The sequence below is a fragment of the Acipenser ruthenus genome, chromosome 24 (assembly GCF_902713425.1).
Source record: "Acipenser ruthenus chromosome 24, fAciRut3.2 maternal haplotype, whole genome shotgun sequence".
Lineage (NCBI taxonomy): Eukaryota > Metazoa > Chordata > Actinopteri > Acipenseriformes > Acipenseridae > Acipenser > Acipenser ruthenus.
The window spans coordinates 23,012,526-23,027,443 of record NC_081212.1 but is presented as its reverse complement, the minus strand read 5'-3'; the positions used below and the strand labels follow the sequence as shown (position 1 = coordinate 23,027,443).

Genomic DNA, 14,918 nt, shown 5'->3' with positions numbered 1-14,918 from the left:
TCTCTTATATTAAGACTTGAAACTTGTGGTTATAAAGACCATGACAATGGAGCCAAAACTCTTCACAAACTGGTTAGCCTCTTGTTGAAAGAGATATGGGTGTGGTTGTAAAGTACAGTCGGTACAGTAGTTGTATTCATTTGCACAGTGTAGTCCAGTAAGGGCCCATGTAAGGGAGAGGAATCCCAGCCCTTGGCTCCTGTCCATGCCTTGATATTCAGAGCTGGATGTTTCCCTCATTGCTTATTATTTAGTTAGGTGATGCGTCTCTCTTTATTCAAGAGGAGTGGTTCCATCCACACTCCTGTGGAATTGCACACACCAAAAGACACAAAATATGAGCAGAAATAGGCTTGTGCTCTTTGGAAATGTTCTACCAGGAAACAAATCAAGAGCATTCCTGGTTCAATAAAGCACACATTTGGTTCACAAAATGATATTATGCAGTACTTTTCCATGCACTAATTAATTCACTGTCCTCAGATATTTCACGGTTGTTTTTTTTTGTATTGTAATAACCAGAGAGCTCTGTTCTTTTTAGCCTATACCTGTCTGCTTGAGTGTTTGAACACTAATACAAACTCATAAAGCTGTGATTTTTACCACAATGGTCCACACCTTGGTCATAAAACATATAAAGTGCACTTTGTGTAACTACCTATATTTTAACAGCGATGTATTGTTTTTAGGAACAAACAGCTAAAATGCATTGTGCACAGACACACGAAAAAGGCCCTTCGTACTGTACCCAGTTTTAGGACATTCAGTTAACAGTTAAAATGTCTTCCGTACATTTTTACACACTCACAGTATTTCATATTAACGTGCACTGTTATGTAAGGTTGGCCATATGATTTGGACAGACAGGTTTACCACTGTGTGCACACATTTACCAAGTTGTTTTTTTTACATGCATATTCCACAGTCGATAGCTTCAAGGGGTTTGAAAAAAACTAGATAGCGTTATGCCCCAAAGGCAGCACAAGTTTTAAATGACTATAAAACTACTAAACATAACTCATGATTAATAAAAATGTCACAAAGCGAAAGTAATGATTTTATATGCCTTGCAGTATCTAGTACTCAGAAGGGAGTGTCTGTTGCTCTTTGGTAATAGCAGGTACTGTAAATGTGTTGTGTGTATCTTTAAGGAATAATGAATGCAAAAACAGTGGTTTGCACAACAGAAGCGTTATTTGTTACACCAGCACGCATTTCCAGTTTTGTTAGCACGACTGACGTAGGTGTTTCTAGTGTTAGTATTCCTACTGGTAATATAAATTAGAATGTTAACGAATGTGTTAGAAAGTCAAACTGACGCACAGCGTTAAAACTTCTAGTCAAATCTTAATATTTTGAACTAAGTGAATTTCGAATGCTTGTAAGCTAGTTAGTAAAGACCATAGACCAGGCCTGCATACTGTGGAACTTCAATAGGCAGAAAGGGGTTTTGGGTATTGACTTAACTGAGGCTACCTTGTTGGCAGATGTCGGTCTAATGCATTGTATGATGCATGTCTCTGGAAATGTTTTGTATTCTGATGCATAGTGATGGTAAAGGTTTATTTGGCTTGTTGTAGCTTTTGCTCTAGAGCACTTGGATCTGTGTGACGTTAGGGAGCTACCCACTGTACTACTCCATGAACAAAGTGCATTGGTCCCCAGGGTGGCGATCCTCTCTGCTTCTATGGCCGTGTGAAACTCCAGAATCAAAAAGGTTTAGAGTCAAAAAGCATTCATTTGAAATGACAATGCTTTCAATTTGTATTCCAGCTATATATTTTGACATTTATTATTATTATTATTATTATTTATTTCTTAGCAGACGCCCTTATCCAGGGCGACTTACAATTGTTACAGCATAAAATGAATTGTAGGGAAGCAAAATATGAAAGAATGCAAAAAGAACCTTTTTATGAATGGGAAAATAGGATTCATATATGGTGCAGAAGGTTGGAACTACATCAAATCATTATGCAATAGTGAAAACTGGTAAGATCGCGAAGCGCCTGTCCTACAGTATATGATTTACTAGTCTAACAGCACACTCTACCTTGTGCAGCATTAAGGGCTTTTCAATAACCTAAAAGATTTAGTGACATTTGATGACTAGCGAACATTAAGGGATATGTACTGTAAATATAAAACTTATTGTAAAACTCTGCATCAAGCCTGTGTTTGACTATGTAAACACTTTGGAGAGGTCTCTTTATATGCAGGACAGGCGACTTTAAGAAGTCTTCCACAGGCTGGAGTTCACTTGTTATTTCCCACCAATGTCAATAACTGAATAGAGCCTCAGGAGCTGCCCAGAAGAAATATTTACACAGATTTCGCTGCTTCAAAAGAGAAGAGCTGAGCTATCTGGAGGCACAGTTCCACATGACTTGAAATGTGTTTCAAATTTCCCATTTTCAGAGTGAATGGCCTTCTGCAGTACAAAGGCACAAGATAATGGCTGCAAAAGCAAAAGAGTTGTTTCCCTTCGTTCTCATCACTTCAGGGCCTGATCAGGAGATTAAAAGGGGGCTGAAACAAATCCAAACCATAGAAACCAACTGCCAGTGGCAATGCCACCTTGTGCAAACAGAAATTATTATTATTATTATTATTATTATTATTATTATTATTATTATTATTATTTATTTCTTAGCAGACGCCCTTATCCAGGGCGACTTACAATCGTAAGCAAATACATTTCAAGTGTTACAATACAAGTAATACAATAAGAGCAAGAAATACAATAACTTTTGTTCAAGCAAAGTACAAGTGTGACAAACCACAATTCAATAATACAGCAGATAATAGTGATAGTTACATCAGGATATGATTAAATAGTGATATTTACATCAGGATATGATTAAATACAAAGTACTACAGGTTAAACACTTGGCACATTACAGTATTCTGAAGTACAGGATTAAATGCAGTAAAATAGGGGATAGATAAGAGCAAAATAAAGCACATTTACATGAAGGGTGATAGTGTCCCAGGATACAAAAAGAGGAGTTCTACAGGTGCTGTTTAAAGAAATGCCCTGTAACCATATCATGGATACCAGAGACCTTTCCTTCTCTGAAGTTGCTTAACTGCTCTTTCAAGTGGTTGGCAATTTTGTTTTCTTTCTTGAATCATATCTGAACTTACTGTACACTATCTAATAGCACACCTGTCTATTATGAATAGGCACACATCTGGAACAGGTGGCAGCTCTGCGAGATCCGATTCCTGGCCGCATTCAAATCCACATTAAAGACACAATTGTTCAGGATGACTTATGATGAAGCGCTAAGCTCTGAATTCTGCGTTTTGCGGTGCTTAATAAAATGGTATCACTATCATCAATCCAAGGTTCTGGCTATCTGCTAGCTATTTCAAAAGAGACCATTGACAAAAACTGGCATCTGATATTTGATATCATCATTAGCAAGAATTACATGATCATTGTATTGCAAGTGTGAAAAGATATGTCCAAATAGCAATTTTTCACCATTGGGTGCCACCTAAACCCTTATTCAAATTAAGCAGGTAAACTTAAATGATGCCTCATTATTTTTTGCATTAGACCCCACCCTAGCAATACAATAAGGGTACAATGGCAGAAGGCTGTATGTACACTTTAGAATTATCCTTAAAAGCTTACATTTTACACATTGTGTTCATAAAACAAACAAGATCTGATTCTCTTAAATAAATTGCATTACCTGCAGACAGCAACGTTCTGAACACATTCCTTTAACAGTTTACAAGACTGGCAATGCTTACAGACTATTTCAAAATGGCAAACTAATACTGTAGTCATCAACTTTAAAAGTGTGTGGCTGTATATGAGGGTGTCTCCTTTTCAAACAGTTAGACACACATAATTGCAAACTTGTTTTTGAAAAAAAAAAAAAAAACACTGACTAAACCTTTTTAATCTGCCTAGAACCACAACTATCCCACAGAACTGTTTTCTGTTCAATACTGGTGTTCTTGAATTGCGTGCCAATGAAAGATTTCTATCTGACTTCATCTTGCGTTCATTAGAAATTCCCTGATGTTGCTCCTGGGAATAATTTAGGTGTTTATTGTATCTGATTGGTCTAAGTTCTGGAACATACGATGAAGTCCAGTTGTTCTCAAAAACACATACAAACAAAAATAAAAACAGTTCGAGAATTTGCAATGTGCTGCCCTCTACTGCTTGAATTAAGATATCAATATTCTTGTTGTTTTTTCCTTTGGTTATTACAATTTCAGAGCCAGACGGCCCTGTCACAGCGTTACTTGAAGAGTGAAAGGCAGCAGCAGCATCCTGTGTTTTGCTGAATACACAGTAGTTTAAAGCTGTTGGATGCCAAAGTAGGAAAATAGACTTAATTTCTGAAAATATATGGCGGTTTCAAGAATGATTAAAAACAATTCCACAGTAAATATTTCATGTTTGGCTGTCGCATGAAGGCAAAATGTCAGACACACTTAAAAAAAATTTTTTTTTTTTAAAATTCCTTTTATGTCACTGATTTGTACCTTCTGAGATTAACACGGCACAGCAAACCAGAAACTACATTAACAGATGATAAATGTGTTGAAATACATTACATTGTAATTCAAATTACCGGTACTTAAATACATTCTAATTAATTAATGCATTAAAAGACAACTAAAAATTCTAAATCTTGTTACAAAGCATGAACTCAGATGGCATTTCACTGAATAGAACAATACATCACATCAATACAGGTCATCTTCAAAATACTATAAATAGACCAATACTTCCTTATCAGGCAGCCTATTTTGTTAGCCACAGCTAGGGGGCAGCAGAGACTGCAAAAACATGTTATTTTCAGAAAAAGCTGCAAACACTAGGTAGAAAATGAACTACTGAGCCATATAAAATAAAAACACAATTACTGGTATGAAGACCGCTTAGGAGCCAACATTTTACTGAAATGTTCCCAGAACTAGTTGAAAGGAATAATCTCAGCTAACAATCCACACATACTTCAGATTAAAATCTGTTATTTACTCAAGATTGCCACTTGTTTTTTAAACTGCATTCTCAAGGTGGTACCAGACATTTGTACACCCTTAAGAACAAACTTTTTCTGAGACATGGCACAAATATTTAAAGATAAGTGTTTTGGCATCTCCAATAATGACTTGTAATGCTGCAGTGGGCAGCTGAACACATAGTTCTCCTGTTCTGTGCCTGGATATTGTGTAGACCTTGGTCTTAATCATGCAACAACACTACAACCTAATGTAATATCAGTGTCTTGGGTTATAGATGTACAATTTCAATGTACTTTTAACAGAATAAAAAATGACCTTGGCTGCTGTAGATCAGGTTAGGGTGAACAGCAACACAGTATTCACAAGCGCCAAATTCCTAAACTAAAAATAGAAACATCTGCTGAAAGCAAAAAAAAAAAAAAAAATGGAAATCTTAATTGAAAAAGTTTAAAATGACTATAAAAAAATATTTAATACAAATTTGATTGAAAAAGACAAAACGGCCTTCTCAGCAGCCCCCCACGCATCTTTAATAGCAACATTAATCATTTATTGATTGAATGGTCCTGCTGGAATTCAAGGAATGTACACTCCTTCACTTATGCCCACAGAGTGGTTTAAATTCTTTGTTGGTGCGCTGGGCTTTGGAGAAATAAAGGAAAGTTGGTCCCAACAGAAGAAAGCACACTAAAAGACTAAACAATAAAAAGGTTACATTTATTGTGCTCCAAGGCTGAAGAGACGTAGGTCAAGGCCTCTGTGAGGTCTAGATTTTCCTCAGGAGCTTCTTATAGGGTGAAGTAAAACAGAGCATGTGTGCATCAAAACCTTCCTTTATTCAAGATTGTGGTGTTCAAATACAATAGTGTCAGGTGTTTTAACAAGAACGTGTGGATTTTAAAACAGACAAAGAGCACTGACCATTATCCCAATTCAGAATCAGAAATTTGATATGGAGGCAGCTTAGAGTAGAGCAAAAGAAAACAAAGGAATTTTTTTTTTTTATAAGGACTTATATGAACAGGTGCAATTCTGTGCACACATGTATCAACTTCTACAACCCAGCTCTCTGACCACTGAGCTAAAATCAGTCCCACTCATCCCTCAATTCATATCAAACACAGCACAGATTAGTGCTTACCCGTCACGCTAAATTGAATCCAATAATGACTTGTTCATAAAGAAAGTTTCCTAATTTCAAACATTAAAACAGCACAACAACAAAAAACACATAGCCAATCGATGCAAGGGTTAGGCTAATAATCCTTTATTTAAAATGACTTGCTGCTTTACAGTAAGGTACAGGCAGAGGTAGCAGTAGAATTATTTTGACCCATCCCCAATGGCTTGAGGGGCAGCAACAGGCAAAGCACAGTCGCCTTGGCAACCACAATACCAATCAGTGCTGAAGGGGAGCAGAATATATAAAACCGTGCATTGCGTCATAGCATGGTACAGTTTAGTGATTGTCAACACAATGCTGTGTAGTCGATGTATTTCAATGTGTAATCATTTTTAAAATGATGTTGCTGTATTTGCCAACACTAAGTTATTCACTTCGTGTCTAAAATCAACACTGATTCTCCCTAATCTCCCTCATGCACCATTCAATCCTGTGATTTTAGATAACCTACAAGACAATGCAAAATTCTACAAATGAAATCTCTTTTAAATATGTATGTGGCTTGAATAAGAAAAATAGATGTCTGCAATGATGAATATTCAGTATCAGTTAAATCATTAAAGAACACACATCTGCTAGTGTTGCAGCAATATTATATGCACATAAAAAGCTGCAAAGTAAGCCACGGAATTGAAGCGTAACACATATAGAACTTATATTGTTAACTGCATTAAACTTTATAAAGCCACAATTGCAGTAAACATAAATTACTGCATTAAATGCTGCATTAAAATGACATATAAAATACAGTATAGAGGGATTTGTGGAAATAAACAAAAACACCTGTTTGGTCCTGCAATTTCCAAATTGCTCCAGTTATAAATCTGAATATAAACTTAAAAAACTACATTTTACATAACTGGCTATGCAGTTCATCATTTAAAACAAAGCGATATATTTAAACCATATACATCTTAAGAAAAACTTAAAGAAAAATCTATTACATATGATCCCACAAGTCAATTTCCCTTCATATTAAAAAAGTCTTCATTTGCAGACATTGATCCACAATATATTTTCTTCTTCTCTAGCGATACATAAATAAAAACAGTTTCCTTACAAATCAGTTTAAGGCTAAAAGAACATTGGCAGCATACAAGTTAGAGGTAATATTACTTAAAAAAAAATATATAATAATAAATTCCATAGAAAATGACATAATGATATATAGGGAACTGCATGAACAATGCCTATTGTCCGAGAGGGGAGGAAAGAGACCAGACTTTTGCCAACATTTTTTGAAAATAACTCTAGTTAAGGAAAGTTAAAATGTTAAATGTGGAAAATTCTTACAATCTGGATTTAAATGCATAATTTGAAAGTGTTTCAGAGTGGATTTTTCAGATGTCTGATCACAACGATCGGTAGGCAAATTTGGTGAAAGTGCTTCTGAGCATCCCTGTGTGTGTGTGTGTGTGTGTGTGTGTGTGTGTGTGTTTAAAATGTTAGCTGCAAAGTATTTTCTTGTACATTGTGTCCCGCTGTAGAGAGATATTCTACACTGAGAGAAAACATTCAGAACAGCAGGTCTTCATAAGGCAACATATCCTGAAGACACGCCACGGAAACACTCTCCATCAACACTTAAATCATCCTCGTCATCGTCAAGGTCATCTAGAACATTTGCAGATGTGTTTTTTCGTCTGGTAAAAAAAAAAAAAAGAAAAATCTGTTATACAATATCTGGTGCAATTATATTCGTCTCTTTCTACCAAGTAGAAAGGATATACAGTAAATGCTCTATAGTAACTACCTACCAGGCAGTTTGGAATCCACCTTCACATGTGTTTTAATTAGCGTGCGCTAAACTGAAACACTAGAAATGTACAAAGCTACAGGACAGCCGATTCTGGTCCGAGCTGCTGCTTGCAGGAGGAATGTTAAATCCAGTGAAACAAGCTCACCTCATGTCATTCCGAAGTGTATTGAGCTGCCCCTGTAGCTGATCGTGGAGTTCAATTTGCTCGTCTAGATCCCTCTGCAGCTTTTTCTTGCCATGTTCCAATCTCTCGATTTCCTCCTCTGCCTCATCCATCTGCCGTTTCATAGTTTTCAAACGCAGTTGCAGCTGAAACATTTCAGATTCACCACATAAATAATTTTAAAAAAAGGCAGATCACTTTTACAGCTTAAATTCTTAATCTTTTTAAACATGTACAGTGTTGTACATTTTAATCCGTATAGTCAAAAATATGTGCTGCTACTAATTTTGAATAAGCAAATTCTTAGGACAACTGCTTTCCTACAAATTATTAACAATTTAACAAAAGGCTAGGTGTACCTGATCCTTCTGGTCCATCAGCGAGGTATGCTCATCATCCACTTGCATCATCAACTCCTTGACCTTCCGTTCCAGCCTCCGATTGGCTAACTGGAGATTAGCCCTTTCCCTGTAGGAAAAAAAGAGTAGCACTGAATTAACCCTGGATCCCAGCAATCCTGTTTTAAAATTTACAATTACGCTATTAAAAAAAATTTCAAGTATTGTTTAAAGGAGTGTTTATAAACTCTTTGGTTAAACAGAGCTTGTAATGAATAGAATCCCACTCTATGTTGAAAAAAAACTTTTTATTTTTTAATATGATACATGATAACATTGTGACTTCACAATATTGTTTTTAATCCGAGTCCAAAAAAACATATTAGCGGCAACAGTAAACTAAAGCAGGGTGGGTCATTTATTTATCTGACTTTATAAGGTTTAAGTTTGTTTCTGGGGAAAAAACTCAAATCTCCCGACGTTCCTGTGCTTGGCAAGAGGCAGTTCGCTTTACCTTTCTTCCCCTTCTAACCGGTCTTCCAGTTCATGAACCCTGGACTCCAGCTGAGACACAACTCCATCCTTGTTGGATCTCTGGAAACCTTCAAGATGTGCCACTCTGCTCCTCAGATCTTTGTTCTGCACAGAAAAGAAATAAATACATAAATAAATAAATAAATAAATTATTCCCTCGGGGTATTTTAACTGAATTCATTAACATCTCAGGCTGTTTCAGGATGCTTTGGGAGGAAAACCTCAACGACAGAATGATAAAGTGTGTGTTCAGTATGCTCGTCTTGCTGGTTTGGCAATTCCTTAGGGACCATTGCCTCAACTCTCCCTTGGTAACTGGGAATGGGTAACTGAGATTTGTAGGTCTAGTTTAAGCAAATATGAGCTCACTGCAAGCCTCCAGTCAACCCAGTTTTATATGGGTACCAGTGTAACAATATAGTCTTTATAAAAAGAAGGTGAAGAAAAGGGATGGAGAGGAAGTGCCCTGGATTTCTGTTTAATGGAGTATATATATATATATTTTTTTAAACAATGTGCCATTTGATTAATAGGGTACCTGACAGGTACTTTACCTGTCTCTCCAATGAGGTCTTGTCACACTCCAGGTCCTGTCTCGCAGCTCTCTCCTGTAGAAGTTCATTCCTCATCTGTTCCAACTGTCAGCAGGGAAAACAAAAATGGAGTCATTATCCAGACATCCTTCACAAGTTTGAGATGTCTCAACACGCCTGCTTTTTCTTCCATTATATTTGTACAACAAACTTTTCCCTTGGTACTTCGAAAATGAAATTGTTAAACTTCTCGTCAAACCTTTGTCTAATTTTCCATCAATGCAGTGTGTACAAAAAGTACTGTATAAAACTAACATTTTTGCATTACTTCTTACAGTAGCAAAATATTTTAAAAATCTCCATTAGCCACAATAGCAAGCCTGAAATGGTACAGCAAGCGAAAGGATTTAACATTACAGTATGACCCCAAAACACTTTCATTTAAATTTAAATTGCATAATGTTGTTGCCTTGGGTCTTGTTTTTTCAACACAAGAGGCCAATATGTGCATTTTAAACTGGGAGCTCAAGTCACTGTAAAATGCCCTTTTAAAAACAAGAACATTGCAATAAAGCATTCGCATGAATGCACTAAAGCGGTCTCATTCCTAAAGACCAAGTACATGTTACACAATGTGAAGGTCGTAATAGCTATTCGAATTGAAAATGTTAGCATTTAACTTGAGTCTTGCATAAACAGATTAGCAGGGCTAAGAGTTCACAATACCCCATGGTGCAAGGATGCTATGGTGCTTATTCCTAAGACTCTTTGGAAAATAAATAAATAAATAAATAAATAAATAAATAAATGAGACCATCCCTCCCCTCTGGGTGTGCGACAGAATGACCCTCGAATGATCTGAAAGCATATTTCTGCCACTTTCCATTGATATTGAATAAAAGAAGCACATTCAGGTGATGTAGAATGGGCTCTTTTTCAAACAGGAGCTTACTATAGACAATATTTTTATGCCAATTAGAAGCTGTATGGGGAAAGTGCTATTGAAGGATGGCCTACATACTGGTGCATACCGTTAAATTCTCCAGGGAGCTGAGTCAGCAGTGTGGAACGGGCTTAGACTCAGCACAGCTAATCACATTTTTATCCTATATTCAGGGAAAAGGAAGCTTATTCCCAGACTCATTTAGCAGCACTGTGCACCTGGTGTCAGCAGAGGAGCAGGTGCACTGTAATCCAGAGCCCTCCTGATAAAACACTAGCAGCTAAGCAAGCACAACCTTTTCTTTTTCTGTTTGCCAAGGACATGCTGACAGCAATCTCAATTGTGAACTGCTTCTCTCTCTCTCACTACGTTCAACGTGTGGTAGTTTTATTAATTAGTATTATTAATCTAGTATCTTCTTTACTTCAAAATGGAGAAACTTATCCTTCCCTGCAATAACAGATTTAGTAAACTTGCAATTAACAAACTGCAGAATCATGCTTGTACGTACTGTACTGCGTTCACTTTGTCTGCTATGGGAACACTGGTCATGTCTTTGGGTACAACAGTTTTACAATTAAGGTAAAAAGAAATAATAATAAATCTAGTATTATATAAGCAGTCTTTTTTTCAAAGTCTTTAAATGGTTCAGTAAAAGTATATTTGGTGGCAACTCTGGCAGGATCTCGGGATAAAGAAGCTTTTGTAATTGATGCATGAAAATTGAAAGGGCAGTGTTAATACTAACAGGGCTCTGGACCAGATTCAAACCACTTTCTTCCATTATGCAAGATCCTCTTACATGGCAACAACTCACCAGTTTCTTTAAAAGTATGAACTAAAACTCCAGCTGTACCATTGCCCAGTAATACAAGGAGTAGACAGAGGAAAAGCAAGTCTGCTTGAGAACGAATTAGTAATGCCAAGAAGTGTTCTTTAGTAAAATAAAGTTTATGGTCTAAATGCTACTAAAATATGTAAAGCTTAGGAAATATAATTATAGTTTAGAAGAAGGTCCTAGTACTCCTACAATTGTGTCTCTCTGTATTACAGTATAGCTTGCATGTGGCATTGATAAATAAGATGGGGTACCCATTTATTTATGTCAATCTCAGAAAACTTGCTGTATGTTAGAAGTACTTCAGGCCATTACATGTCTAGCTCCAAATCATACTGTAAACTTGGCTTCAGTCCAACAGTTTTCAGAGCCAAGGTCATACACATATGGCACTGTGGTGCTTTGCAAGTCTTTCATTCTCCAGCAAATTTCCAACAATCAGAACACACACTCAAACACCAGGATCAGCACAATATTAAAGCATTGTAAAGTGATGCCCGTAACCAAGAACTGTAACTGTACCAATCAGCTAAATTGATGCCCCTATTTGGGTTACAGGCAACTGCATCTCGTAATGATTACCTGTTCTCTTCCCCTGTCTACTCTGTCCATCAGCAGATCTCCACTGTTCCTCTCCTCATCCAGGTCAGTTTGTAACTGGGATATTGTGCCCTGCATGAGAAAAGATTTGAGAATAATAATTATTGTTGTGCATGGAGCACATACATATTTTCAAAATGATTACCATATGTGCACCTTGTTTAGCATTAAGACAACTGACCTTTTAAGATAGGGGCCAGCTTGCAATATAAAATTGCAATGAAAAAAATAAATAATAATAAACTCTCCTGTGGAGTTGACCTTTGAAGCTCTAGACAGGAATTAGGTACATGGAAAGATGTGTGCTTGTTAAATGGAAAAAAAAAAAAAAAAAAAAAAAAACACTCTTGCGTATTACCAACAACAAAGTCAAGTGCAGCGTAAACGTAACCACAGTTTTTAAAACATGGTGCTTACTGGTATACAAGCCTTTAGTAACATGTGAAATTAAAGGTTATTTTATATGACTACATTTACTATTTAACTATAATTTCTTTACTTTCAGAAGTAAAATTTGATATATTTCACAGTACACGTTTTAAAATTGAATTGATCTAAAATAGAAACAGGAAAAACAGATCCGAATCATGATCTTTAGCAAGTATCTTCTCATAGACATGCTTCTGCTCAACACCACAATCCCACATTTTAAATTTGATATGGGTTTAAGAACCATTTCTCTCAAATGTGAAAAGGAATTCTCCAAAACCTATCTTGCCAATCATTCTGCACCTTCCTGTGTGTTTAAAAAGCAGTGGTGTGCACATACAGTACCTCCATTAGCTTGATTTGTCGTGATCGGTCATCTTTGACATGGGATTTATTCTCCATTTCGACTTCCAGGTCATAAACCTTTTGTTCCAAGTGCTGTCCTCTGAAAACCGCCTCATCTCTCTCTGTCTTGCACTGTTTTAAATCTTCTGCCAGGATAGACATCTAAAAAAAAAAAAAAAAAAAAAAACAGAGGAGAATTGAATGGATATTAAAAAACAGGACATTTGTTTGGAATATTTTTCCAAGCTAATTAAATAATTTATTACATTAACATAGAGTAAATCACTTTGATCCCAAAGTGCTATTTTCATATTTGACCACAAGATGGTGCCTTATATAAACCTAAACATTAGTGAGGCTTTCTCTTGAAATCCTTATTCTGTTTTAGCACTTACAGAGGAATCTCAGCCCTTGCAATTAACTGTATCCATAACTAACTGGAATATTTCTTTGCATTCTATCTCACAGATGTAAGCATATAACATTGCATTACATACTATATGTATGTAATACAATGCAAGTAATATAATCTTAAAGAACACAAAATAATAACCTATTCATAATAAAGGGACATTCCATATTGGTTAAAAACAAGGTAACTGGATAAAAATCACATGAAAAGATAGTGGTGGGGGTGAAATTCTGAAAACAAACTAAGAATTTTAAAAGTACTTGGCCAAAAAGAAATGGACTAATTCTGACTATCCCTCTGATAAAGACTGGAAACAATGACAACATGCATTACCAACACTGGGAAAAAGGTACTGCATGGGTGAGCTCAGGGTAGAACTGTCGGATAGGACTAGTTGATGGAAAACAGGCTTCCTTTAGCAAATTCTTTCAAAACAAGAACACCACAGCCAGTTTCCCCCCCCCCCCCCCCCAAGACATCAGTTTTCAGTTGCACAAAAAAAGTCACTGCAAGCAGATGTTAAAACAGAAGAAAAACCAGAGCAAACCACTACACTTCAACAATAGGAATACAAGCCCCAGATGAAATGCTGTTAAATGTGTCAGCAGGTAAATTGAAAATTCTGTAGAATTGTACTTTCACACTGGTCCAATTGTTTCATAAATGGTGATGGTCACTCTATCAACCAATCTAACACACATTCTCATTAGCAACAATAGAAATTCCACAGATTCTTTAGCAGATCTAGATCTTATGCATGCGCATAACCACACAGGAGGTGTGAGGGGTTAAACACTGACCACATGGGTTGAAATAGGGGTAGCATGAGATAAAACAAGGCATTACTTTGTCATAGGAGGGCACTATAATGTAGTATTATGTTATTGTATTAAATATCCTATATAGGACTGTCATCTGATTGTGTTCAAGTGCATCTCCATGAATGAGAAACCATGCACTGTATGACGTTTTGCACTCATTGCTGTATAGGACGTGTTAAAGGACTACTGTTGCCTCTGCGCCGGGGAGGTAGTCCAACAGGGTATGCAATCATTTATGCAAATCTGTGCAAGACAAAAGATCTCGCACTTGAATACCACCCCGAGACACTTTCCCTATTAAAACCTTGTGCAAACTTCACAATAGCTTCCACATCCACGCCACATGGTGCCTCATTTGACAATATAAAATGATTGATACTAATGTGTCAATCAGCTCATTAACCCCCATGTATTGTGAAGCTGCATTAATATGCAAGTTTGGAATTCCACAGCAATTAGATCACTGTCAAGTGCGGTATTTCTTACAGAAGAACAGGTTTCACACAATAGGGATTTCTCCGCAGATCCCTTGTATTAAGCATGCCTTCATTCCTCCGGGTTGGAGGTTAAACAGCTGGTCAGAACCGTGCACCCGTACCTCATCCTGCAGCTTCTTGGTTGCCAGGCGAGACTTCTCCAGCTCTGCACTCTTGTCTCTCAGCTGTCTTTGCAAGTCAGTCATCTCCTTGCGGTTTTTTTCCTTGTACTCATCGATTTGGACCTGCAGATCCAGTGTGGACCTCTGTGAAGCCTCTACTATCTCATTCATCTGAAACGTGAACAAAGAGGATTTCAAAATAAAAACTCAAGGGACTTACCATGAGAATAACTTAACTAAAAGGAAACCTTTCAACCCCAGTATGACCACGACCTCCAGTGTCCACCTGCAGCAGGAGTGAACAGTCTCTGGTTGAGTTGGTTACTGGTCTAAAACTAATTCAAACCACTAATCTGTACAAAGCACAGAGTTCTGTAACATTAACAATGCTAAAAAGTGCTAGTGTTCAAAATTAATGAACATC

General features: G+C 36.8%; 1 protein-coding gene across 1 annotated transcript in view; it reads right to left on the bottom strand.

Moving 5' to 3' along the window:
- Positions 1-6,249: 6,249 nt before the first annotated feature.
- The window catches only part of LOC117429841 (cingulin-like protein 1), a 29,204-nt gene continuing 20,535 nt past the window's right edge, over positions 6,250-14,918 (bottom strand). Inside the window, exons 12-19 of the mRNA XM_034049713.3 lie at positions 14,495-14,665; positions 12,664-12,825; positions 11,872-11,961; positions 9,530-9,613; positions 8,956-9,080; positions 8,463-8,571; positions 8,086-8,249; positions 6,250-7,824 (exon numbers count right to left, since the gene is read on the bottom strand). Coding sequence (XP_033905604.1) covers positions 7,713-7,824; positions 8,086-8,249; positions 8,463-8,571; positions 8,956-9,080; positions 9,530-9,613; positions 11,872-11,961; positions 12,664-12,825; positions 14,495-14,665 — 1,017 coding nt within the window. The 3' untranslated portion in view covers positions 6,250-7,712. The remainder of the gene's footprint in view (positions 7,825-8,085; positions 8,250-8,462; positions 8,572-8,955; positions 9,081-9,529; positions 9,614-11,871; positions 11,962-12,663; positions 12,826-14,494; positions 14,666-14,918) is intronic.